This window comes from Bos mutus, chromosome 22 (genome assembly GCF_027580195.1).
Source record: "Bos mutus isolate GX-2022 chromosome 22, NWIPB_WYAK_1.1, whole genome shotgun sequence".
NCBI lineage: Eukaryota > Metazoa > Chordata > Mammalia > Artiodactyla > Bovidae > Bos > Bos mutus.
Genome location: NC_091638.1, coordinates 4,730,670 through 4,758,204, shown reverse-complemented (window position 1 = coordinate 4,758,204; position 27,535 = coordinate 4,730,670). Strand labels below are relative to the sequence as shown.

General features: G+C 40.4%; 1 protein-coding gene across 11 annotated transcripts in view; it reads right to left on the bottom strand.

Moving 5' to 3' along the window:
* RBMS3 (RNA binding motif single stranded interacting protein 3) overlaps window positions 1-27,535 on the bottom strand; it is an 804,674-nt gene that overhangs the window by 146,599 nt on the left and 630,540 nt on the right. For all 11 annotated transcript variants that reach the window (XM_070360554.1, XM_070360553.1, XM_005901197.3 and 8 more), the window contains one exon: window positions 17,122-17,228. In XM_070360554.1, the coding sequence (XP_070216655.1) occupies window positions 17,122-17,228 (107 nt within the window). The remainder of the gene's footprint in view (window positions 1-17,121; window positions 17,229-27,535) is intronic.

Genomic DNA, 27,535 nt, shown 5'->3' with positions numbered 1-27,535 from the left:
GTTCAGTGATAAAGAATCCTTCTGCTGAGGCAGAGGCTTGGGTTCAGTCCCTGGGTTAGAAAGATCTCCTGGAGAATCCCATGACCAGAGGAGCCTGGTGGGCTATGGGGTTGCAAAGAGTTAGGTATGACTTAGGGACTAAACAACAGCAACAAAAAGGATATGTGAAAATGACTCAAATTATAATGCATTATAAATGTTTAGGTATGGCTACTGTAGGAGAAGGCAATTGCACCCCACTCCAGTACTCTTGCCTGGAAAATCCCATGGACAGAGGAGCCTGGTAGGCTACAGTCCATGGGGTTGCACAGAGTTGGACACGACTGAAGCGACGTAGCAGCAGCAGCAGCAGCATGGCTACTGTAGTGAAACCTTTGTAGTATCAGTTCAGTTTAGTTGCTCAGTTGTGTCTGACTCTTTGCAACCCCATGGACTGCAGCACGCCAGGCCTCCCTGTCCATCACCAACTCCCGGAGCTTACTCAAACTCATGTCCACTGAGTCGGTGATGCCATCCGACTATCTCATCCTCTGTCGGCCCCTTCTCCTCCCGTCTTCAATCTTTCCCAGCATCAGGGTCTTTTCAAAGGAGTCAGCTCTTTGCATCAGGTGGCCAAAGTATTGGAGTTTCAGCTTCATCATCAGTCCTTCCAATGAATATTCAGGACTGATTTCCTTTAGGATGGACTGCTTGGATCTCCTTGCTGTCCAAGGGACTCTCAAGAGTCTTCTCCAACACCACAGTTCAAAAGCATCAATTCTTTGGTGCTCAGCTTTCTTTACAGTCCAACTCTCACATCCATACATGACTATTGGAAAAATCATAGCTTTGACTAGATGGACCTTTGTTGGCAAAGTAATGTCTCTGTAGTATAACTTTGTTATATTTATATTTTACTAGCTTGAGAATGGCAGGGGGTCAAGAATAAAGGCTGAAACTACAAGATTAATGGTACAGTGACTCTAGTGGTGGAAGTCAGTAAAATTTTATAAATCCAAAGCACAAACTGACTGAGAAGTTGAAGGTGTCACATGTGATCCCTGAAGTGTGGATATCCAAGCCATTCAGAGCAATCAATAAAAATCACCAGAAAACCACAAAATGATCAATGACCAGTCAAGCTTTTGGCCAAAGAAAGGGCTTTCACCTTCTTCAGTTGAGAGCGCCAGTAATCCTATGAAATAACATGCTCAGGGCAAAACTGAGGTCAGGGGCTCTTGCTGAATGGGGATGTAAAAGCATGACCTCCTGGCTTTCAGAAGAGGCAAGTGGTGGGGCTTTACTGGAACAGTTCTGCCATGGATACATGGCCACTGGGTGGTCTGTGTCTCCGGCGAGAGGCAGTCAACCATGTAAGGCAGGTATCTGCTCTCATCTGCTGAAGGGATGCTCCCTGGGCTGCGAGCAGCCAGGCCCTCTTTTAAAGAGAAATGTGTGAATGTGTGAGTCTCTCAGTTGTGTCTGACTCTTCGTGACACATGGACAGTAGCCTGCCAGGCTCCTCTGTCCACGGGATTCTCCAGGCAAGAATACTGGAGTTGGTAGCCATTCCCTTCTCTAGGGGATCTTCTCAAACCAGGAGTCGAACCCTGGTTTCCCACATTGCAGGCAGATTCTTTACTGTCTGAGTCACCAGGGAAGTCCCTCTAAAGAAAAGGTGAGGAACAAATGAGATGGGAGACAGGAAAATGTCCAAACCTACAGAAGGGAGCCAATACTGCATGGTCCTGGATGGGGCAGAAATCCTAGAAACTGTCCTGTGAAAGAGGCCAACCCACCTGTGAACTGGCTCACAGTACACTCTCTAATCTTCGTAATTCCTGAGCCCTCAAAGCACTGTGAGCCTCTCCCCTAATTTCCTTCTGATCACTCACAGCGCTTGTTCTTCTCTGGTGTTACTCGTCCCATCTGCTTTTGAGATGTCAGTGCTCAGGACCAGGGCTTCCCTCCTTCTCTCTCCTTCTGATCCCAACTACTGTTTATCAGGAAGGCCAAAATCTTGTCTCAAAATAAAGTATCTAAACTGAGTTCCAGACAATCATTGCCAAGATTAATTAGTAAGTGTATGTATCGTCAGTATCTTCTAAAGTTATCGTTTCTTATTTGGGCGTTTACTACTATCCTTTCATAAAAAATACTCTCTTCAGCCTCTGCTTCCACCTTCCTTTCAATCCACCAGTCATAACACTGTGCTGTGAAATTTGTTCTTACAACGGGCAGATCCAAGCAGCATGGTGTCACCTAAGGGATAACTCACAGCTTACAGAGCCCTTCAGGATCAAATGTGTATGTACCTCTGACCTCCACCAACTTCCTGTGTGATTCCAGACCCCACCCTTCACCAACTCAGACGGACACTCACCCTGTCCTGTGGTGTGACCTCTGGGCCTTTGTGGAAACTCTGTGTAGCACTGAGGGAATGTGGGCTTTCCCTTCTCCAGCCTCAGACTAAATGTCATGGCCTCTGAAAGCCATTTGCCTCCGAGAAGCATTAACCCCTGCCTTTGCTCCGCCCCCGTGATGCAGGGTGGGAGTGAGTGTGCCCACACGTGCCATCTGTGTGCCTCTCCTAAACGGGCTCCTGGCTGATTCCATCGTGGTATCTCCTCTTCCCAGGCCAGTTATGGGAACATAACAGACTCATCAAATGTTTGTTCAATGCATTAGTAAATGAATATATGACTTGAAAATTTTGAACTTCAGTTAAACTTATATTTGGGTCTTGCTCTTTTTTTTTTGCTGTGCCACACCACATGTGGGATCTTGTCTCCCCACCAGGGATCGAACCTGTGCCCCCTGCAGCACAAGTGCAGACCTCCAACCACTAGAATGCCAGGGAAGTCCCAAACATGTATCTGAAAATGGAACTGGGGTATTTTGAATTTTTATTTTACCCGTAAGATTTCCTTAAAAAAAACTCAACTGAACTCAATTGAACTTCTAAAGACAGTATCTCAGCCCTTGATTGATTAGCAGAGATAGGAAGAAGAAAAGTGATTATTGGGGTCACTGAGAGAGTTTCCTGATGTAACAAGGTAGCTCGTGCACTTGAACCATAATACCAGCAGGAATCCAAGAGGGACTCGAGGCCCCTCCTTATCCAGGTGCCTGACCCTGAAAGCAGAGAATAGGAGACTGTTAAAAGCCATCTTGAAATATCCAGAGGTGTGTCAGGAATCAATTAAATGAAATGCAGGAGACGTCTCACTTATTTAAAAAAAAAGAGCAAAACTACACCGAGAATAGAGAAGATCTGCCTCCTTGCGTTCGAGAAAAGACCGTGATGGGGAGTTATGCTGCTGCTTATGCACTCTGCCATGATGATATTTCTTCTTTCCAGCTTTTGCTATAACATTCATATCAGACAGAGATGTTGTCCCCTTTCCAGCAATAGAAAAGGACAAGATAAAAAAGATGCAGACAGAATTAAGACTGGAAGGCTGCAAAAATCTATGACTGCACACACACAAAAAGCATTGTTCAAAGGGAGGCAGAATAAAAGGAATCATAGCATTATGTGTGCCCACACACACCCTAAGTCGTTTTTGACTCTTTGCAACCCCGTGGACTATAGCCTGCCAGGCTCCCCTGTCTATGGGGTTCTCCAGGCAAGAATACTGGAGTGGGTGGCCATGTCCTCCTCCAGGGGATCTTCCTGACCCAGGGATCGAACCTGCGTCTCTACTATCTCCTGCACTGGCAGGCAGGTTCTTTACCACCAGCGCCACCTGCATGGCATCATGTAGCTAAAGGTCTCAAAGTCTGGGGAGATCTAGTCTGAGTTTGTCGTTAGAACCAAAGTTAAATGAAGCCTTGATTGATAATTATAAAAGAGACAAGAGAACATTGCCATATTTTATGTAGCTGCTTCTGTTTTCACCTCAGTCTAAATGACTGATCTTCATAGATTTCAAGACACAGTTTTGCTTTACTTTTTAACATCTGTGAAATCGAGGCTAAAAGGATACTTGATGGCATTTGAGAGTTTGGCAAGTTTCTCCTCTTTTTTGGTGGTATTTAAAATAGTATTTTGTCTTTAACTGATTGTTGTTTTAGAGCCAGTGTTGCAGTGTACATATTATTAAACCCCACACAGGCAAATCAGGTAAAAAATATAAGATGTTGAGGTTGCTTCCAGGGCGAGCCCATGCAGCTAGACAGGTGAAAGGCTCGGGTATCTAGCTAAATTATCTGTATCCTTCCAGGCCCCAGATATGATTTGATGTCACATGGAAGTTGTAAGCTTCAGCTTACATATTGATAGGGGACTTCCTGGTGGTCCAGTGGTTAAGAATCTGCCTGCCAAAGCATCAGGCATGAGTTCGATCCCTGGTCTGGGAAGATTCCACATGCTGCGGGGCAACCAGGCCCATGCTTCACAACTACTGAGTCCACAGCCCTAAAACCCATGTCTGCAACAAGAGAAGCCACAGCATTTAGAAGCCCGTGAACTGCAATTAGAGTAGATCCTGCTCTCCACACTAGACAGAGCCTGCACAGCAATGGAGGCCCAGCACAGCCAAAAGTAAAATAAATAAATTAAAAAAAATTTGATGGGAACCACTCTGCATCTTGTGACTGGTGAGCTGCCAAGACAGTGCCAACCATTCAAGAAGTCCCCCCAGTTGACTGGTACTGTCACAGCTGCCCTTATCCACGGGGACTGCATCAAGGGTCCACAGGAGACATGCTGATCAACCATCAGCCTTTCTCTTTGTAAATGCTTGATGTAATCTTCTCAGCCTTGCTGCTGCTGCTAAGTCACTTCAGTTGTGTCCGACTCTGTGTGACCCCATAGACAGCAGCCCACCAGGTTCCCCCATCCCTGGGATTCTCCAGGCAAGAACACTGGAGTGGGTTGCCATTTCCTTCTCCAATGCATGAAAGTGAAAAGTGAAAGTGAAGTCGCTCAGTCATGTCCGACTCTTCATGACCCCAAGGACTGCAGCCTACCAGGCTCCTCTGTCCATGGGATTTTCCAGGCAAGAGTACTGGAGTGGGGTGCCATTGCCTTCTCCAACTTGAGCCCCTCCTAATTCCCCCACCCCTCCTCCCCAAGAATACAAGTGAGTTTTTCTAGCCTCTTGCTTGGGAGTAGAGAGGAGGCAGAGGATGAGAGCTCATCATCAATCATATTTTATCCAAACTTACACTATCAAAGGAATTTACAAGATTTGCCTTTTACCTTTAGTGATCATAGGTTAGTAAATATTAGAGCTGGCAGGTTTAAAATAAGGACACTTAACTAAGAAAGCTTTCATGCTGAGTGACTGAGAATTCGTGTGCCAATGGGAAGAATTCTTTTGAGGTTAGAAGGGTCGTTCACCTTGAGTCTGCTCTCCAAATTGCAGGCAAAACAGATGAAATGCAAAAAGAACCACATCTGGTGGGCTGGTTATCACACTTAACTCCAAGTGCCGTCATGTCTCCTAACAGACGATTTCTCTTTTCAAGATCATATACGTAAAAATTCTCTTTACTTCAAAGTTAAAAGGACTATTTGCAGAACCTAGGTATGTTGACAGATACATCTTAACTATTCCCCCAAGGTCTCATTAAAGAAAAGAATTGGACAAGTAACTGTCATGCACTGTGATATAGCCAATGGAAACAATAGTGAATTATATCGCTGATATTTCTACTTTCATAGAATACAGCTGAATATAACCTGAATTTTACATGCAATTATTACTAAGTTTTTCAAATAATTCTTTAGATATACTATTTCGTAGGTAACTGTACTTCAGTTTCTCTTCAATGTATTACTTCTAATAGCTCAACAGGGCAGGACTTTAATTCAATATCTCTGAAACAAATTTTCTGATGTTCAGTATTGCAAAATAAAATTGCAGTCAATATGGCTTGAAAGCTAACAGAAATGGTGAAATCCTGAGCCTGTTGTCAGGTTCTTCTTATACTTAACACATCATTGACCAGGGAATTTTTAAAGAAAGTAACACCTGTGGCCAATGATATTACGTAAGTAAATACCAAAACATCTCTGCTCAATAACATTCAGGTAACAAAAGATGTATTAATACATCTCTGCTCAATAGTGAGTTAATATGAAGGACTGGTGATTGATCAAATAGTTTCTAAGCAGGATGCACTGGTCATAAAAGATCCAACTAAAGGCGGGGGGCCACGTACGTGAGTTCTGCCTTGTCTTCCTCACTTCTACGAGTGTCTCCAGGCACGTGCTTTATAGTATCATTGCTGATACCTAGTGACAACCAAATGCTTTCAAGAAACTCAACGAAAGGTTCTGTTGTGAGGGCTCCCTATGAATGGTGGCTAGGATTGTCTCTTTTCTCCAGGTTTTATGGAGCATGTTTGCTGTTACTTCCACAGACATCTATGTGCCCTTCAGCATCAACATTGGCCATATGAATGTGACTGGATTTGGTTCCTGCAGAACAACATGCCCTTATTATATGCAAACAGGTGAGTAGATAATAATGATACAAATGATAGTAGAAATAACTCAATGTATCAGATTTTTCTTGCTAGGGAAGATAGCAAGAATGTGAATCTCTATTCTGGGTCAAGTGTTTAAGGATCTTTATGAAATAATTCCAAGTCTACTAGTCATTCATCAGTTCAATTAGGTTCAGTTGCTCAGTCGTGTCCGACTCTTTGCGACCCCATGAATCGCAGCACGCCAGGCCTCCCTGTCCATCACCAACTCCTGGATTCACCCAAACTCACGTCCATCGAGTCGGTGATGCCATCCAGCCATCTCATCCTCTGGCGTCCCCTTCTCCTCCTGCTCCCAATCCCTCCCAGCATCAGAGTCTTTTCCAGTGAGTCAACTCTTCGCATGAGGTGGCCAAAGTACTGGAGTTTCAGCTTTAGCATCATTCCTTCCAAAGAACACCCAGGGCTGATCTCCTTTATGAAATAATTCCAAGTCTACTAGTCACTCATAGACTCAGTAAATTAATGAACATAGGATCGGAACTTTCCCCAAATTCCTTAGAAAGTTTTATACATATTTGTTGAATAGAGGAAGAACTAATGTCTTCAAATCCATAAAAACTGATGATAGACTATAACACAATTCTTCAAATAAAGACAGTTGACTCATACGCTGGTAGGAGTTAATTTTCATATCCAAGCAAATTGCTTTTTACATGAATGGGAGACAGAAAAACTTAACCAAGAGACTGCATCTGACTTAACAACAGTGAACAAAAAAGATAGAATGTATTCTTGTTATTTGAAGTAATTATATTCTATGAAGTCACCATGAACAGTGAATTAGTGAATACCTACTCACTGCTCTTAGAGGAAATACAAGGTCAGGTCTGGTCACAACATTTTCACCAACTCATCAATAAAAAACCTTGTTTTATATCTGTCTAAAGACACCATATTTAATATATATTGTTTATTCATTAACATTGAGCTCATGGGCAACAGCACTCTAAGTAATGCCTCAATGAAGCCTATCTTCATTTTTCCGTATTTTCTCCACAAGGCACATTATGGATTCTTTCACCTAGAAACACCAGACAGCACTTCAAAACTACAATTTAGGGCCACTTTAAAAATGGAAAACACCAATAAAAAGCATGAACAAGCAAAAATGTAGCCCTAGCATAGAGAGAACTTCCCTCAACTTAATAAAGGACGCATATGACAAACTTACAGCTAATATCATGCTCAGTGGTGAAAAGCTGAAAGCATTTCCTCTAAGATCAGGAACAAGACAAGGATGTCCACTCTCACCAGTTTTATTCAACATAGTTTTGGAAGTCCTAGCTATGGCAACTAGAGAAAAAAAGAAGTAAAGGGAATCCAAACTGAAAAAGAAGTTTAAGTGTTACTGTTTGCAGATGACATAATACTATACACAGAAGATCCTAAAGACACTACCAGAAAACTCCTAGAACTCATCATTGAGTCTGATAAAGTTGCAGGTTACAAAATTAACAGAAATCTGTTGCATTTCTATACACTAACAATGAAAGATTAGAAAAAGAAATTCAAGGAACAATTCTGCTTACCATCATATCAAAAACAATAAAATACCTCTGAATAAACCTACCAAAGGAGACAAAAACTGGTACTGTGAAAACTATAAGACACTGGTGAAAGAAATCAAAGAAGACAGAAACAGATGAAAAGATATACCATGTTCGTGGATTGCAAGAATCAATATTGTCAAAATGACTATACTACCAATGCAAAGTACAGAGTCAATACAATCTCTATCAAATTACTGATGGCATGTTTTTTCACAGAACTAAAACAAAAACCTTAAAATTTGTATGGAGACACAAAAACCCCCAAATAGCCAAAACAATCTTGAGAAAGAAAGGCAGAGCTGGAGGAATCAGGCTCCTTGACTTCAGACTATACTACAAAGCTATAGACATCAAAAAAGTATTGTACTTGAACAAAAATTGAAATACAGATCAGTGAAATAGGATAGAAACGCAGAAATAAATCCATGCACCTATCATCAGTTAAATTACGACAAACCATGCAAGATTACACAATGCTGGGAAGACAGTCTCTTCAACAAATGGTGCTGGGAATACTGGACAGCTCCATGTAAAAAATGAAATTAGACCATTCTTTACACCATACACAAAAATAAGCTCAAAATGGATTAAAGGCCTAAATGTGAGATTGAACACTATAAAAATCTTAGAGGAAAACAAAGGTAAAACACTCTCTGACATAAATTGCAGCAATATCTTTTTCGACCCATCTGCCAGAATAATGGAAACAAAAACAAAAATAAACAAATGGGAGCATTGAAATATGTATATTACTGTATGTGAAACAGATCACCAGTCCAAGTTCAATGCATGAAACAGGGCACTCAAGGACGGTGTACTGGGACAACCCAGAGGGATGGGATGGAGAGGGAGGGAGGTGGGAGGGGGCTTCAGGATGGGGAACACAAGTACACCCATGGCTGATTCATGTCAATGTATGGCAAAACCCTCTACAATATTGTAATGTAATTAGCCTCAAAATAAATAAATAAATCCAAAAGCTTTTGCAATGCAAAAGAAACAATAAATAAAACAAAAAGACAACCAACAGATTGGGAGACAATATTTGCCAATAATATGACAGACAAATATTAATCTCCAAAATTTACAAACAGCTCATGATGCTCAATAGCATCAAAACAAACAACCCACTCAAAAAATGGGGAGAAGACCTGAATAAACATTTCTCCATAGAAGACATACAGATGGCAAAGAGACACGTCAAAAGATCAACATTTATAATTATTAGAGAAATGCACATCAAAACTACAATGAGATATCATTTCACACCAGTCAAAATGGCTATCATCAAAAAGCCCCCAAACAACAAATGCTAGAGAGGGTGTGGGGAAACGGAACCCTTCTACATTGTCAGTGGGAATGTCAATTGGTACAGCCACTGTGGAAAACAGGATGAAGTTTCCTTAAAAAGCTAAAAGTAGAGCTACTATATGACCCTGCAATCTCACTTCTGAGTATACATCAGGAGAAAAGCATGATCTGAAAGGATACATGTGCCCCAATGCTCACTGCTGCACTGTTAACAGTAGCCAAGGCAGAGAAGCAACCTAAATGTCCACTGACAGACGAATGGATAAAGAAGAAGCGGTACATATATGCAATGGAATATTACTCAGTCGTTAAAAAGAATGAAATAATGCCATTTGCAGCAACATGCATGGACTTAGAGGTTACCATACCAACTGAAGCAAGTCAGAGAAGGAGAGAGAGCATATGACATCCCTTATATGTGGAATCTAAAAAATATATACAAATGAACTTACTAAACAGAAGCAGACTCACAGACTTAGAGAACACACTTAGATTTTGGGGGAAGGATGGGGGAGGGAAGGGATAGTTAGGGAGTTTGGAACGAATATATACACACTGCTGTATTTAAAATGGATAACCAACAAGGACCTACTGTATAGCACATGGAACTCCAAGCAATGTTATTTGGTAGCCTGGATGGGAGGGGAGTTCGGGGGAGAATTGATACATGTGTATGTATGGCTGAGACCTTTTGCTGTCCATCTGAAACTATCACAACATTGTTAATTGGCTATACCCCAATACAAACTTAAAAGTTAAAAAAAAAATGTAGCCCTAAATAAGGACACTATTTAAATAGTATAAGAACTGAAACAAGAAGGCAAAGTGTCACGTGTTCAGCCTCAGCTGGGAGCGCGTATTTGGTGACTCAAACTTTTCGTTGTTCTGCACGAATTGAAATGACTAAGAAAGGGGACTTCCCTGGCGGTCCAGTTCCTGAGGTTCAGTGCTCCCAGTGCCGGCAGCCTGGGTTTGACCCCTGTTCAGGGAATGAGATCCCACGTGCTGCACCGAAGCGTTCACATGTCACAGCTCAAGATTCCTGCATGCTGCAACGAAGATTATCCATCAGTTCTCAGTGGCTCAGTCTTCTCCTTGGTATCTAGCAAGGGTTCATGCTTTGCTTTTACTTTTGCATTTTTCTTTCATCTTCTCCATCCAAGTCCCCTCCCCTTGCCAGCTCTTGGCTTTTTTGATTACATGAACTTCAAGAGAAAATTGGCTAGAAATCTGAAAACCATGTAACGTTTCAGCGCTAAATAATTCTTGAATGCAAATAATGATTGTGAATATGATCTTATGAAACATTAACAATATTGGTCAAAGTCAAATTCATTTCTACTTGTTTGAGGATATATGATAATAGGATAATGATAGGATAATGATCACACATGCTGTGGTTAAGACCCGGTGCACCCACACAGATAAAATAAATATTTTTTTAAAAAATGACCATGAAAGCACTGGGAATACTGATGCTGGGTAGCAAATACATTTTAGTAAGTGGGATAAATATACACATTTGGAGCCCACAAATTGTATCTTTCTTTGTTGGTTATTTCATGAGTGTGAGTGTTTCACTAAACAAAAGGAAATTTTGTAAGTTAATACCACTACTTATAAGGACTCTAAAAAGTCCTTACATAGAAGAATTTGGTAACCTCACCCTTGAAATAGATTAGGGTATAGAAACCTAAAGATTATTTACATTTAGCACTATGAAGCCTGTAGAATATGCAAGAAAATTCCTGCTTCCTAATTCTTTGTTTTTTCAAATTAAATATTTATTTATTTGGCTGCACTGGGTCTTAGCTGTGACATATGGGATCCAGTTCCCAGGGATCAAACCCGGGCCCCCTGCATTGGGAGCTTGAAGGTTTAGCCACTGTACCACCAGGGAAGTCCCCTAATTCTTTGTTAAATCCAGAAAGTCACCTACGTGGTATCAGAATGCTTCTTCTTTTGAAGATAATAGTTTTGAAAGATACTGGGAAGTACTTGAGCATGTACTCTTCATAACCACAGAGGTTGCATAAACATTCATAACTGCCATTATTTGGCAGAATAGGTCGGTTAATAATTTATCCTCTTTCCCTTTAAAAACACCAACCATATTATCCATCAGTTCTCAGTAGCTCAGTCTTCTCCTTGGTATCTAGCAAGGGTTTATGCTTTCCTTTTACTTTTGCATTTTTCTTTCATCTTCTCCATCCAAGTCCCCTCCCCTTGCCAGCTCTTGGCTTTTTTGATTACATGAACTTCAAGAGAAAATTGGCTAGAAATCTGAAAACCATGTAACGCTTCAGCGCTAAATAATTCTTGAATGCAAATAATGATTGTGAATATGATCTTATGAAACATTAACAATATTGGTCAAAGTCAAATTAATTTCTACTTGTTTGAGGATATATTTTTAAGTCAAAAATTCAGCTGGAAAGTGATATGAACAGTAGATTTTCTTTCGAACATGTTACATCATTAACAATAATAATATTTGGGAAATAAATAGAGGTAGCATAAAACTGGAAATTAAGGATTGACACAGTCAAGCCATGTGAAATGCATAGTGAGGCTTTCAGGTTAAACAGCCCTGAGTTGTGTGAGTGATGATATTATGGTAGTTTACTAGTAGCTAATACTTAAGTACAAGTTGCCAGACACTGTGCCCACTACTGTACCTTCAACACCTCATTTAATCCTCCCATTCACCAAGGGTGTGCTGTCAACCAATCTCTTTCTACTGATGGGGGAACAGAGACATCACTCAGCTTGAGAGGGCCAGAGCTTGGCCCTTTAGTCACTCAAGTAGTATGCCTGGTAAATTATGATCAAAAGCAAACAATTCTGAGCACATCACAGATGTTGACACCCATGATTCCCTAAAATTTAGGAAGAGTTGTTATTTTAAATGGGTATGTTACAGAGGGACTGAAATTTTGTTAAATAACCCTCCAAAGCTTAAGTTACTTCTCTTAACTTTATTCTCTCTGAGCCACCCAGCACCCAAGGACATGGATGCATCCGCTAGACAGGTGACAAGGTAGAGCTTTCCAATTCTGGGGAGAAATGGGAGATTTAAATGCATACAAATCAACTGCTCAGCTACTTACCCTGAAAAAATAGTCAGTCAATCAAACGAATAGTTAACGGTTAGCAACAAGACAGATGTGAGTTGATACTCTAGTGACTACTGTTCTTGTTAGTTTTTGTTTGTTTTTGTTGTTATTTGGCTTTGGTTTTCTTAACCTGTTTATAAGTATGAAGCCAGTTACCGTGAGTGGTTTTATTTCTGAAACACTAAATGATATTCGATTCTACTTTGAATCTCCTACTTTGCCATTTTAGGTTCCCAGAGGGTAGGGAATCTGTCTGTATGTCTCCAGCACGTCTGTAGTATCCAGCCTTGGATACTTTGGCTTCAACTCCATGTGACCAGCTTCATTAGCCCCTAACAAGAGAGAGTCAGCCTGTCCTTTGGAGCCAGGAACTGACTTCTCTTCTCCAGCTATGAAAAGTCCTAGATGGCAGCCTCTTCCAATAGCAGACTGTTGTGTCTACACTGAAAATCTGTTGTTTAGTGCAGCAATATTCATGAATTATCTTAGCCAGAGACAGCTTCTTCTTTTTTTCTTTAAACTAGCATCATGAACCAGCCTATGCTTACTTTAGACTTTTCTTCTGCAGCTTCCTCACCTCTCTCGGTCTTCTTAGAACTGAGGAGAGTTAGGGCCTGGCTCTGGGTTAGGTATTGGCCTAAGGGAATGTTGTGTCTGGCTTGATCTTCTATCCAGACTACTAAAACTTTCTGCATGTGAGCAATAAGACGGGTTGCTTTTCATGTGTTTCGTCATCCATGTGTTCACTGAAGTAGCATTACAATTTCCTTCAAGAATTTTTCCTTTGTGGTCAATACTTGGCTAACTGTTTGGCACAAAAGGTCTAACTTTCCACTTCTCTGGGCTTTAAATATGCCTTCCTCATTAAACTTAATTTTTTTTTTCTAGCTTTTGATTTAAAGTGAGGGACATGGGATGCTTGAACACATAGAGGCCGTTAATTGGCCTAATTTCAGTGTTGCTGTGTCTAAGGGAACAGGGAGGCCCCAGGAGAGGACACAGACAGGGAAATGGCTGGTCAGTGGAGCAGCCTGAACACACATATTTATAGATTAAGTTCACTGTCTTATGTGGGCACAGTTCATGGTGCCCCAAAACAACCACAATAATCATATCAAAAATCACTGATCACCTATTTGTTATGGTGGTCCTTTTGGTTCAATAGTTAAGAGTCTGCTGCCAATGGAGGGGGACAGGGGTTCAATCCTCGGTCCAGGAAGATCCCACATGCTGCAGGCCAACTAAGACTGCACGCCACGACTCCTGGGCCCACCCTCTGGAGCCCGTGCTCTGCAACAAGAGCAGCGCCCACAAGAAGCCCAAGCACTGCAACTAGACAAAGCCCATGTGCAGCAGCAAAGACCCCGTGCAGCCACAAATAAATAAAGTGAAATCAGGTTTAGAAAATGGTAAGACCGTTTGAGCCCTTGGAAAGAGAAGGCTCACAGCCCCACTCCCGACCCTTCTGCTCCAGCTTTGGGTGTCACTTGAGAGGTTAGTTCATAACTTTCAAATATTTCAGTGTTTTTCACTTATGCAAAAATAGGTCCACCAGCATGTACCTATATTTCAAAACCTGGCTAATTTACATTAATTAATGTGTATGATGGGTTCAGTATTAGCATTTCATCAAACTATGCCAAAATAACTGTTATCAAAATGCCACCCAGAATAAAACAGCTTTAAATCATAAATGAAAAGTTTAATTAGCCTATCAATTGTCATGTTTAAGGCACTTTGAAGTTCCTTGCAATCCACTGGTTTTGTGTTTGAAGCATTGGCTCAGAAATCCTTCTCACACTGTCATTTTTTACCTGACTGTACAGACAGGACAAGTAAACAGCAGCCTCAATCTGCACTATGATCTCAGGGCCTCAAAAATCAGGACCTACATTATAATTTTTTAATTTTATCTAGTGTTAACGTTAGTTGTTCAGTTGCGTCTGACTCTGCTCCTCTGTCCATGGCTCTGTCCACTTCTCCAGGCAAGAATACTGGAGTGGGTATCCATTCCCTTCTCCAGGGGGTCTTCCCAACCCAGGGATTGAACCCAGGTCTCCCTGGGTTCTCTCTCTTTGCAGGTGGATTCTAAGGCAACCATTATTTTACACAATAACACAAACAAGCAGAAACAAACACCCAAAATGATCTCCTTATAAAGCTGGAGACTACAAGGGCTACAAGACAAATGAGAAACAAAACTGCCCACCAGAAATGGACTTCAAGGGAAGATGCATGTCTCAATCTGGATGAGGGAAGGAAGCAAATAAAAAAAAATCTCCCCCAAGAATCTGACCCACATCCTTGCTTTGGTTAGACTTTCAGTTGATACCATCTATGTGGTTAAAGACTGAAAGCAGAGAATGCAGGTAGTGCCCCCCAGGTGACTAACAGGAGCAAATGCAACTGTTTTGTAATACTACAATAAGGTCTAATAAGAGCTTTCAGCAGCTTTAAAACATGGAAAACAACAACAAAAATGTGTGTCTTAGAAACAATGAAATACAATAATTAGAATGGATGGCTTTCTAAGAAATGATTAAATATTGCTTACACAGGATTAACTTGCATGATGTCATACCTTATACACCATACTTACATACACACGTCTTTTACTCTAGCAAGTACAATGCCAAGGGGAAATACAAGAAAAAATACATATTAACATAATAATGGGCAAAGTAACCCAATATTTTTGGTGTATCTACTTCTAAGACCATAGTCATTGTATAAAAATTAAAACACTTATCTCAAAACCAAAATATCTGATAAGTGTAATTTTAGTTCATGCCATTTTTTTTTCTGATTTCTTGCATCTGAATGTCTCTACATACTTGGAATATGCTTCTATTCATCACAGATATATTTATAATGGTCCTTGATTCTCACATTCAACAAGAAGACCTATAGCTCTTAAAAAACAACTTTAGAAAATGAATATTAGGAATATACCTTTAAAACCTACATTTAAATTATAAGTGCTCTGGATCCTAAACTTGACCCCACAATGCTTCCCTGGCAATCACAGCACATGTGGTCTTTGTCATGTCTGAACCCAGTGCCCTGGATTCTGTACAGAGTAGCAGAGAGGGTTCTTTGTTTATATTTCTTTTACGTTTATTGGTTTGGTTTCTAAGAAGTGTAGACTCAAGTGAGGAGTCCTGCCACAACTGCCATCTATTCAGTAAATGTAATAATACAGGAACTGTAATTCCAGTCATCAGTGCTAAGTTATCTAGTTAAAAATTGATGCTTTGGGGTTATGGTCTGTGATCCAGAAATCTCTAATCAGCAAGCATTTGACTCAAGTAAATTTTGAAAGATCAAATGAGTCCTTCGAGACCATGGATGATTGACACGGGACCAATGTGAAAAAACGCTATCATAGATCAGCTGTCTTCTGGGAGCAGCGGGGCTACCTGCTGATCACAAACTGCCCACTAAAAGCACATGGCCACACCCCGCCTCTTCTCTTTTGACATAGCATAGACTGTCTTTCTCAAATTAAAGTACTGAACCACCCCCCCACCCCCCACTTTTTATTAGCTTCAAGTGCTCCATGGCCATTCTCTTTTTAAGGTAATGAATTACAGATTGCACAGTATCTGAACCTAGCTACCTACTTTACAAGGGGCTTTGAGATCTACATGGAAATACTCAAAACAGACTACAGTTTTAGAAACTGAAAAGTGGCTAAAGTTTTTGCTGAGTAAAAAAACTCGCCTCTTTTCTTTCCTTACAACTGTAATCTCAGTATTGAAAGTGCAAAACGCTGCACCAAGTAGGATGCCACCTAAACGGATGAAGTAGATGCTTTGAATAGAAATACTAAATAAAGCTCTTCTGTTAAAATGATGGGCTTAGTATAAAGTGGCATTTATTCAAGGCATTCAAACAACTCCATTCTATTTCACAAAGAAGAAAAAGACCTCTTAGAAGCCCCGACACATTCTCCTTGTCTTCTTATAACAAAAATAACCAAAGGGAATCATCCCCAAGTGGCATTGGAGCCATAAGCTTGCTTTTCTCCTGTTTTGTGTTAGGAGACTAAATGGGTAATTAACTGTTGAATGCTCTTCTCCTTGTTGTGAAAAGTAGAACCCTGTGTATACCAGCTTTTCTTTCTCCTTGACTGACAGAAAATGTCACATTTTATGTTGATGTGTACATATAAAAAACAGATCCTCACATGTATGAACATTTGGGCATGCTCTAAGTACATGTATAAATAAAACTAGAACATCTTAATGGTAGGATGAAATAAATCCAACTTCGTTTTCTTTCAAACACAAATATGTAACTCTCACTGTTGATATCACTGAAAGTATTTCCTTAAGTAATCATACCCTTATTTTACAACTATGACACAATTATGGAGCAATTCTTTGTGGCTAAGTCTTTCAGGAACTACTGATGTCTATTGGTTTCACATTTGCTGAAAGAGGATTTAACGACAGTGCAGAACTAGGGTCAGTCTGGAAGTCCTATTCTCCTTCACTAATCATGTTCTGGTTGAATCAATATAGGCCTCCTCATTTGCCCCCTGTGAAGCCATCTGGTTTTCTACGGGACCTGGTTTCTTCATGGCCCCGTATGTCTGTCTTGCCAGCCTTCTGAGGGATGTCTGTGGCCACGTTTCTGAGCAAGGGTCAGTCAGGACTCACCTCTCCTTCCCTGGGCCAAGGCCTTCCATTCTGGGTGTATTTACTTTGATTCTGTCGCTTCTTTTGTCCTCCATCAGCGAATTTGCACAGTAATGGCTCACTAGGGGCTGGGAAGATAAGAAACCAATTTTACATTAGCAAATCCCCTTTAAAATAAATGATTATGTGAGTCACAGTAGTGCTTTGTAATGCATATCTTTTGAAGTCTTTTTTGCTTCTGGAGAGCTATTTGGCCCCCTTTTAGTTTCAACTCTGTTGGCCGCTGTTCTAACTAACTGGGCTTCAAAAAAAGTACTGGCAGACCATCAAAGAATATAACAAATATTGTTGAAAAATAATCAGTTTAAGCAGAATGTGCACTTGCCTTAGAGGTAGAGTAAGAAGACAAGAACCAACCCCTTCTGATCAGGATGGTGTTAAAAACAAGACAAGCCCCAAATGGAGTCACTTATGCTAAACCCTTTGTCACTGAACAGACTTAAGTACAGTTTCAGCCTCTCTGAGAGGTGGAATCTGAAACCAGCATCAGAAATGACTTGGTCAACACTCAGAGGTCACCTGCCTGGTAGACTCCTGCCTTCCCTTTAAAGACAGTGACTTGTCCAGATCCCATCTACTTTTTGTTACAATGTCTTCCAGTTTTCATTTTGTACAGCTCCTGGGAGCTCCTGTCTCTCTGCTGGCTGGGATGCTGCCCAATTTGTGACCTCCCTCATGTGGGACTAATTCTTTGCTCTCCTCTGTATCCTTGCCTTTTACCATGCAGCACTGCTGACTGATATACTCAGTTTTTGAGTATCTGCCATGTATATAGGAAGCATGCTGCTGCTGCTGCTAAGTCGCTTCAGTCGTGTCCGACTCTGTGTGACCCCACAGACGGCAGCCCAGCAGGCTCCCCCGTCCCTGGGATTCTCCAGGCAAGAACACTGGAGTGGGTTGCCATTTCCTTCTCCAATGCATGAAAGTGAAAAGTGAAAGTGAAGTCGCTCAGTCGTGTCTGACTCTTCATGACCCCATGGACTGCAGCCTACCAGGCTACTCCATCCATGGGATTTTCCAGGCAAGAGTACTGGAGTGGGGTGCCATCACCTTCTCTGATATAGGAAGCATACATATTATTAAACTTCTGTTTGTTTTTCTCTTGTTAAGTTGCCTTTTAGTACAGGGGTTGTCTCAGTCAATATCTCAAAGGGGTAGAGAAAATTATTTTCCTCTCCGACTATATATGTGTGTGTTGTTGCTTAGTCACTAAGTCGTGTCTGCCTCTTTTGCGACCCCATGGACTGGAGCCTGCCAGGATCCTCTGACCATGGGATTTCCCAGGTAAGAATACTGCAGTGGATGACTCTTTCCTTCTCCAGGGGATCGTTCTGACCTGGGATTGAGCCTGTATCTCCTGCATTGGCAGGTGGATTCTTTACCACTGATCTACCAGGGAAGCTCATATATATGTGTGTGTGTGTGTGTGTGTGTACATTTAAAAGTTCCTTTTATTGGTGAAACTTTGGAAGGTAAGGTATTGGGGAGCAGCACTGCAGGAAAAGAAAAACCTGAATACGCAATCAACTTAAGATTTCTTTTACTCACTAGCAGAAACAATTTTGCAGATGCATCCTTGAAGCATATACTACCAGATAACAATAACCAGGACATGTAGGTGGCACAGTGGTAAAGAATTCACCTGCAATACAGGAGACCCAGGTTGGATCCCTGGGCCGGGAAGGTCCCCTAGAGAAGCAAATGGCAACCCAGTCGAGTGTTTTTGCCTGGAGAATCCCATGGACAGAGGAGCCTGGTGGGCTACAGTCCATGGGGTCGCAAAGAGTCAGATGCCACTGAGTGATTAACATACACACAACAATAATCTAGCTAGACAAGGACCAAAGATAGACAGACCAGAAGATTCTGGATTTTCAACCTATCTTTAAGTTTACCATTATTGAAAAGAGAACTTTCAAAAAAAATATTTTATCACTAAGGGAAGTTTAAAAAGTCACAGAGTGAGACCTCCTTAGCTTTCAACAGAGGCGGGGGTGGTTTAGTCACTAAGTCGTGTCCGACTCTTTGCGACCCCATGGACTATAGCCTGCCAGGCTCCTCTGTCCATGGGATTCTCCAGGCAAGAATACTGGCTGGAGTGGGTTGCCATTTTCCTTCTCCAAGGGATCTTCCCAACCCAGGAATCGAACACAGGTCTCCTGCATTGCAGGCAGATTCTTTACTGACTGAGTTACAAGGGAAGCCCTAACAGAGATATCTTTGCAAATGATGTTTTACAGTATCCTAGAGTCTCAAAGTCTTAGCCACCCTGATATTCGAGGATCTTCATAGAGTGTTAGGCTGTGGATGCTGACAATGACCTACTTGTATTTATTGACATTACTAAGCTGAAACATCTGCTGTCATTTCAGTAATTTGAAGCAGATTTTCATGGAAAAGAAGATAGGGCTACAATGATTTACTAAATGAATTAAAGAAATAAAACCCCAGAAACAAGTGTTCAAAAGTGTCATTAAAATAAGATGGAATATCCATAATATTATCTTTGAATTGTAGGCATGTCATTCTGTTAGTTTCCCAAGGGATCATTTTATTGAGAGTGGAAGAGAAAACATTAGTAAATTATATTAATCAGATTTATATAATCTTCTAGTCCTCATGTGATTTCTAAACACCTGTGATATAAACATCCAAACTCCTCAACTAGAAGATAAGAATCTGTGTCCTTAATCTTACCTTTCAGCAGTCTCCTCCCCTCCCCCAGGGGTTTACAGATCCCTAGCCTATAAATGCTTTTTTCTCCTGCCTGAAATTTCCTTTCCAGGCTCCCCCTACCTTGGCCCCTCTACTTGTCTGGCAAATTATGAAGCAACCTTCAAAATGTAGTTCAAATGTCATATTCTTCTGGAAGCCATGTCACTTCACAGTGTAATTACCTAGGGCTTACTTGGCAAATTTTTTCACAGATTGAATGACATTTTGAAACTGTGTGGGACCCTGTGGGGCCCTACTAGATACAAATCCTTTTCCTGTCCCCTACTTCTTGTTTGTAGGACATAGGTTTCATTCCAGCTCCTTGACCTTCCCTGAGATCCAAAGGACAGGTCCAAACAGTTGCTAATCAGAGAAGGGGGGCAATATGAAGACAAGGGAGGAACAGCCAAGAAACAACAGAACTTCCATCCTGGGGCAGGCTCCTAGTTTCACCATAAGCAATATAGATGATAACATATCTCCAGTTCTTCTGTAGGAACTAAGGCCCCCATGCAGGTAGAGGGTGGTAACTTCAGACTGGGCACAAAATCCCTGGATACCACCCTATTATCTCATCACCAACCAATCAGAAAACCGCCTATGCACAGTGGAAGATAACAAAGACTTTGACCCCTTCCCCAAATGATTAACAGAGATTAACTTTCAATTTCTTTAACATTTTTCATGGGACTTCCCTGGTGGTCCAACGGCTAAGATCTGGAACTCCTAATGGAGGGGCCCAGGTGCAATCCCTGGTCAGGATCTAGCTCCCACGTGCTGCAACCAGGAGTTTGTGAGCCGCAAGCAAGACCCTGCATGCCACACCTCCGACCTGGTGCAGCCAAACAGATAAATGAATAAGTATCCAAGAAATGAAAACAGAAAACTTTCATGGCTGAGCAGAATCCTGGGACATGAGTCTGACTTCTCCCCAGGTGCCGGCTTGCTGAATAAACTAACCTTACCTTACATGCCAACACTTGCTTCTCAAGTATTGGCTTTATAGCAACAAACAACAGCCAAAACTGAGTTTGGTAACAGTTTCTGTTTGTGTTAAGTCTTTTAACAGTAACAAATTCCAGGCTGGAAGGTGGGAAGTGATTAGAGTAAAGGTCTGAGTGAAATTTGTGTGTGTATTTGCGTGTGTGTGAGAAAGCTGTTAACGGCATCTTGCACATAGATTTACAGGATACTTGATGGTGCTGCTTTTCAAAGTGTTGGCCAAGGACCGGCAGTAATGGTATCAGAGCATGGGAGCCTATTAGAGATGCAGAGTCAGGGGCCCTTTCCCAAGTACACTGAATTAAAATCTGTGTTTGCACCGGATCCCAAGGTGATTTCAGTATACACTGAAGTTTGAGAAGCACTGATGTGATGATGACTGACTCCTTAAGGGAGGAGGAATAGATCTCAGAGGCCAAGCACAAATCCTCTGAATAATGAAATGATTTCAGGAGCTGAGAAATATATTATCTACAATTTCCTTACTGCGGTATTACGATGCCAATTAATTTTGTTTAGTCTCTTTTAACAGTAGTTAAAATAGACGCTAAATGGAGAAAAGGCCTTTGTGGAAGTGAGATGCAGTTATAAGCCACAGATTGCAATGTGCCAGAAGACATTATGGTTTCTCATATAAATGGGGAGAATTTAAAATATAATTATAACAATGCATGGCAATAAAGTTGCATGGTAATTATGAAGGAGTAATTACAATTTGCTTGCTTAGTGGAGTATTTCAAGTCTTTCAAACTTTGTATTAAACATAAAACATTGGATGCATACACTGATAAAATAATCTAATGGTTTACAGGATTTGCTATTGTATTTTAAGCAAACAAACCAACAACAAGTATTTTGCTTAGTAAAATTAATGCAAAACACTATGTATTGATTTTTATTTAAAACTTAACACACCTTCAATTTTGATTCACTAAAAATGTTGCTAACATTGTATCCTATAAGTAGATATGGACATATGCTTTAGCTAATATGTATGACTAATAATAGCAGAATTCCTGCTGTCTCTCAAGGAAGATGAGCATTTTTAATTTTTAGCATGCAGTTTATATAAACACTTCTAGTATTTATATTGGGTTTGTGGTCAGGCTTTTAAAAAAAATATCTCTTTATTACCTAAATTACAATTCTGGTGTTTTATTTTTATTTATTTATTTATTTATTTTTTAAAATTTTATTTTTAAACTTTACATAATTGTATTAGTTTTGCCAAATATCAAAATGAATCTGCCACAGGTATACATGTGTTCCCCATCCTGAACCCTCCTCCCTCTTCCCTCCCCATACCATCCCTCTGGGTCGTCCCAGTGCACCAGCCCCAGGCATCCAGTATTGTGCATCGAACCTGGACTGGCAACTCGTTTCTTACATGGTATTTTACATGTTTCAATGTCATTCTCCCAAATCTTCCCACCCTCTCCCTCTCCCACAGAGTCCATAAGGCTGTTCTATACATCAGTGTCTCTTTTGCTGTCTCGTACACCAGGTTATTGTCACCATCTTTCTAAATTCCATATATATGCATTAGTATACTGTATTGATGTTCTTCCTTCTGGCTTACTTCACTCTGTATAATAGGCTCCAGTTTCATCCACCTCATTAGAACTTATTCTGGTGTTTTAAATGTTAAATTTAAAAGCGTCTCACCTCAGAGAAAGTGTAAGTCTTCAGGTAAAAAAAGGAGTGGGAAGAGTTGAATTGAGAGTATGTTAATGACAACAGAAGCAGCTTATTGAAAGGGAAAGGGAAAGGGAAGTCGCTCAGTCGTGTCCGACTCTTTGAGACCCCATGGACTGCAGCTCACCAGGTTTCTCCGTCCATGGGATCCTCCAGGCAAGAGTATTGGAGTGGGGTGCCATCACCTTCTCCGATGAATGAGTCTACCTATTTGTAAAACTGTGACTGATGAAAACAGTGCAATCACTAGGTTATCACACTGTGCGAGTTCAGTTGTCAAAAGGGAGCAACTCAAAGGACATCACACACTCTATAAACCAGCTGGAAGGAGCCGTCCAGACTTGACCCTGCTGAACGCTTTCTGGGTGATGATTAGACAAGTCCTCACAGGTGATATGCTGTGTGCAGAAGCGCTGATCAGAATCAGGTTTGGCATGGTACGCGACTGCATTGATGGTTTGAGTCACGTCACTGTCTGGCTTGGGCTTTCTAATGAGGATCTGGCCCCCACGGGCAGCTTCTTGATTGAAAGGTGAGTGTGAGAGTACAGGGAGGAGATTAAAAAAATTTTTTTTTCAAGAACTAATATAAAGGGACTTCCCTGGTGGTCCAGTGGCCAAAAATTTGTGCTCCCAATGCACAAATTTTTTGGCCACTGGACCAAAAATTTTTGCTCCCAATGGACCTGGGTTCCATCGCTGGTCAGGGAACTAGACCCGCACATGCCGCAACTAAAGATTCTGCATACCACTAAAGACATGACAGAGCCAAAGAAATAAATAGATATTGTAAAAAGAACTAAGATTATTATGATACAATTTTAATCTAGAAACCATCATTTTTTTTCAGGTATAGATATGAATTCATTTTATTTGAAGCAAACTATCCCTGTGATGTTCAGGGCAACATTCATATACATTCATATATACATATATATATATATACACACACACATATACATTCATAGTCCATTCTTTGTGACTTTGTGCAGTAATCTCTTACTGAGATGTAGGCTTGACTGCATGTATTTCCAGCCGAAAATCTATAGAAGATGGTTTTCCCGCTGCCTTTTTGGAAGAGTTCTCTCAGAGCTATTGAGCTGTCTCCCAGGTTACAGTCCTCAGCAAGGTCCCTGAATAAAAGTTTATATTAAACCACACACTTATGTTGTGTGGTTTTCTTTAAGCTGACACAAGAATGGATTGGGTTGGCCAAAAATTTTGTTCACATTTTCCCATCTTACAGGAAAAAAAAAAAAAAATCAAAAGAACATGCTGGCCAACCCAATATTTGAACTTTCAGCCCTTAATGCAATTCTCCCATCTTTAATCTTACTGCTGTCTTCTACATGACCAGTGTCCCTAACTCCTTCATATGCAGACACAAGTAGCCTGTACTGAGACTGGATAAATAATGATGTACAAATTATGGATATAAAGGACTTCACTGGTGGCCCAGTGGTCAAGAATTCACCCGACAATGAAGGTGACAAGATTCAGTCCCTTGTCTGGGAAGATCCCACGTGCCATGGGGCAGCTAAGTCCGTGAACTGTAACTACTGAGCCCCATACTTTAGAGCCCTCTCACCTCAACTATAGAAGCCCAAGAGTAGCAATGAAGATGTAGCACAGCCGAAAACAAACAAATTATGGATATAAGTGTGGTTCTAACTCTATGTTAGAACCCATGTCCTTATTTATTTATATACTTACTGACATATCTAGGAAATTTTGCAGGGCGAATTCCTATGATTTGTCTACAAAGAATTTGCTACTTTTCTTCCACACATCCTTTATAAGGATAAACATAATACACTAAATGTATGTGTGTGGCACAGTGGTAAAAATATTCGCCTGCCAACGTAGGAGCTGCAAGAGATGTGGGTTCGATCCCTGGGTCAGGAAGATCCCCTGGAGGAGGAAATGGCACTCACTCCAGTATTCTTACCTGGAGATTCTGTGGACAGAGGAGTCTGTGGGATGGCAAAGAATCAGACACGACTGAGCGACTGAGCACAGCATACAGCTATATAAGTACCAAATATAGAGTATAATTGATATGGCAAAAATTGCCCGAAGGTTACAACACAGAATTATTATACTTTGGAGTTAGAAAGTCTTTTGCAGATGACAAAGTGAGCTATTTGGTTACATTTCCTTACAACTCCTAGCAGCTTGTTTACCATTTAAGTATGTTTAATATATACTATTAATATAGTAAGTGTGGTACAGTTATTTGGACAGCTGAAATAAACTTCCATCCTGGAAGTGCCATAGCCACTATCAGTCATCTGATCTTAAAATGTATTTAATTTCAACGTTTTATTTTGCCAATCAGGAAAATACAAGTTTGATGAATTGATAGCTAATTTGTGGTAGGGGATGGAAATATCACACCCAGAACCATGTATTCTGAATTTCTAATCAAACACTGTCTTCAACTACTTATTTTCTACTTTCCTTACCATCGGGGTAAATGGAAATGAGTTTTAGGCAGTTATTGTGATTGACCCATAACTTGGGGATGGAGCAAAAAAACTAGACATTCACTAAGGCAAGATTACTATGGTTCTCTGAGCACAGGTTAGAAGATCAAGCACCCAGTGATATCTGCTAGAATGATTTATGCTGCCACTGTAATGACAGCTTACTTTAACAGAACAATTCTTTGGCCACCTGATGCGAAGAACTGACTCATTGGAAAAGACCCTGATCCTGAGAAAGACTGAAGGCAGGAGGAGAAGGAGATGACAGAGGATGAGATGGTTAGATGGCATCACTGACTCAATGGACATCAGTTTGAGCAAGCTCTGGGAGTTGGTGATGGACAGGGAAGCCTGGCGTGTTACAGTCCATGGGGTCGCAAAGAGTTGAGTGACTGAACTGAACTTAACAGAATAAACCAATTATATGGGTAATATTTACAAATGTCAGACACATGTGTACTCCTGTCATTTAGGCCAAAGTGAGCAAATAAATGTAAAATTGTGGAAACTAATAAAAGTTAATAATACTTAGAGAAAGAGTAATTTGCATGTACTTTCTCAATTTTATCAGTAACAGATTAGTGCTTATATTCCTGGTGGCTCAGATGGTGAAGAATCTGCTGCAATGCAAGAGACCAGGGTTTGATCCCTGAGTCTGTAAGATACCTTGGAGAATGAAATGGCAACCCACTCCAGTATTCTTGCCAGGATAATCCCATAGACAGAGGAGCCTGCTGGGCTACAGTCCATGGGGTTGCAAAGAGTTAGACACGACTGAGCAACTAACGTTTTCACTTTTAGTTACAAATATAATTCTCTACTATGGGAAACAGTCTTACAGAAAAGGAAAATGCTCCAGAGTAACAACAAAAGTGGAATAGTTGTTTGTCTAGGAAAAAAAAGGAGAGATGCTGTTTTCGATAAATCATATTATGGCTGAGTAAATATCTCAAGTTCATCTCTCTGATTCAAGATATAAACTATTATATTAGGATGGATAAACAAGGCCCTACTATAGAATAGAGGGAACTATATTTAATATATTATGATAAACCATAATGGGAAAGAATATGGAAAAAGAATGAGAATGGGGGGGGGAATTATCAGCAATTAAAACACTAAAATAAAATAAATATAAAAAAAAACTAAAACAATCTTTTGGTTGCCAAGGGGGAGGGTACTGGAGAAGGTATGGAGTGGGAGGTTTGGAGTAACAGACATAAACTATTATATTAGGATAGTTAAAAAAAAAAACAAGATCCTACTGTATAGCACAGAGAAATATATCCAGTATCTTGTGATAAACCATAAGGAAAAGAATATGAAAAAATATATATGTATAACTGAATCACTTTGTTGTACAGCAAAAATTAACAATTATAAATCAACTATATTTTAAGTAGAAAATGTTAAAAGTTAAAAAAGGAAACAAACAAAAATGTACTTTTTTTTATTCTTTGTAACACTTCTCCTATAATTCTTTCCATATAGAAAGCTTATGCTTAGAAAGCACACCCTATAAAGGGAATAACATCACAGAGAAAGTTAACATTTCAAATGGATGACACACAAAGTACACGCTGAGGGTTAGGTTCCTTCTATGGGGATATGACTGAAACCTTATCTGAGCCGAGTGACGACAAGAAGAGCACAGAAAACACTGGCACTCCCAAAAAGCACCAACTGACTTATCTGCAACTGGCTGACTCGCCTATCCAACAACAGATAGGATAAACTCTTGTAGGTAGAAGGCAAGACATCAAGGAGCATGTTTCTAAGATGAAGAGTCTTAAAAATAAGACAATCTTATTGACTGACCAAGATAGATCATATTTGGTCTTGTCTTCCTCCCCTCTAACTCCTTATACTTCCACGGTGCTGTACTTGCCCCCGGTAGAGCTCTTTGCATACTACATTCAATCTTCATAAATTACTCCATACTCTATGGAACATGGCACTTTTTATTTAAAAGAGGCACAAAGGAGAAAAATAAACAGCTATAACTTTATAGTGCAGATATCCCTTTGATATTAAACCAAAGAAGGACATAAACCAAAGAAGGACATTTTATTTAGTAAATTCAAATTACACAAAGGTTAAAAATAAAAAGACCTCTTCTCAACTCCCCCCTCCTATTTCCAGAAAAAAATGCATAAATATTTATCTACTAATCTATCTTCCATCTGTCTGGCTCTTTTTAATTCCAAAGGGGATACTCTTGCTCAGAATGTGTGTTTTATTATTTGTTTAATTATATATGAAGAACTTTCTATATCAGCACATATCATCCTTTTGAAATGCTGCTTGCTATTGTAGCATAATTATCACATACCATAATTTATAAATGTCTATCAATAGGGGACCAGCTAAATCTCATTAAATTTCCATAATGCGCATCTATGTTCTTCTCCACTATTAGGAGAATTTGATTTGATTGGAGTCAGGAGCTGGGTCAGATTCACCTTTGCCTGGCATCTA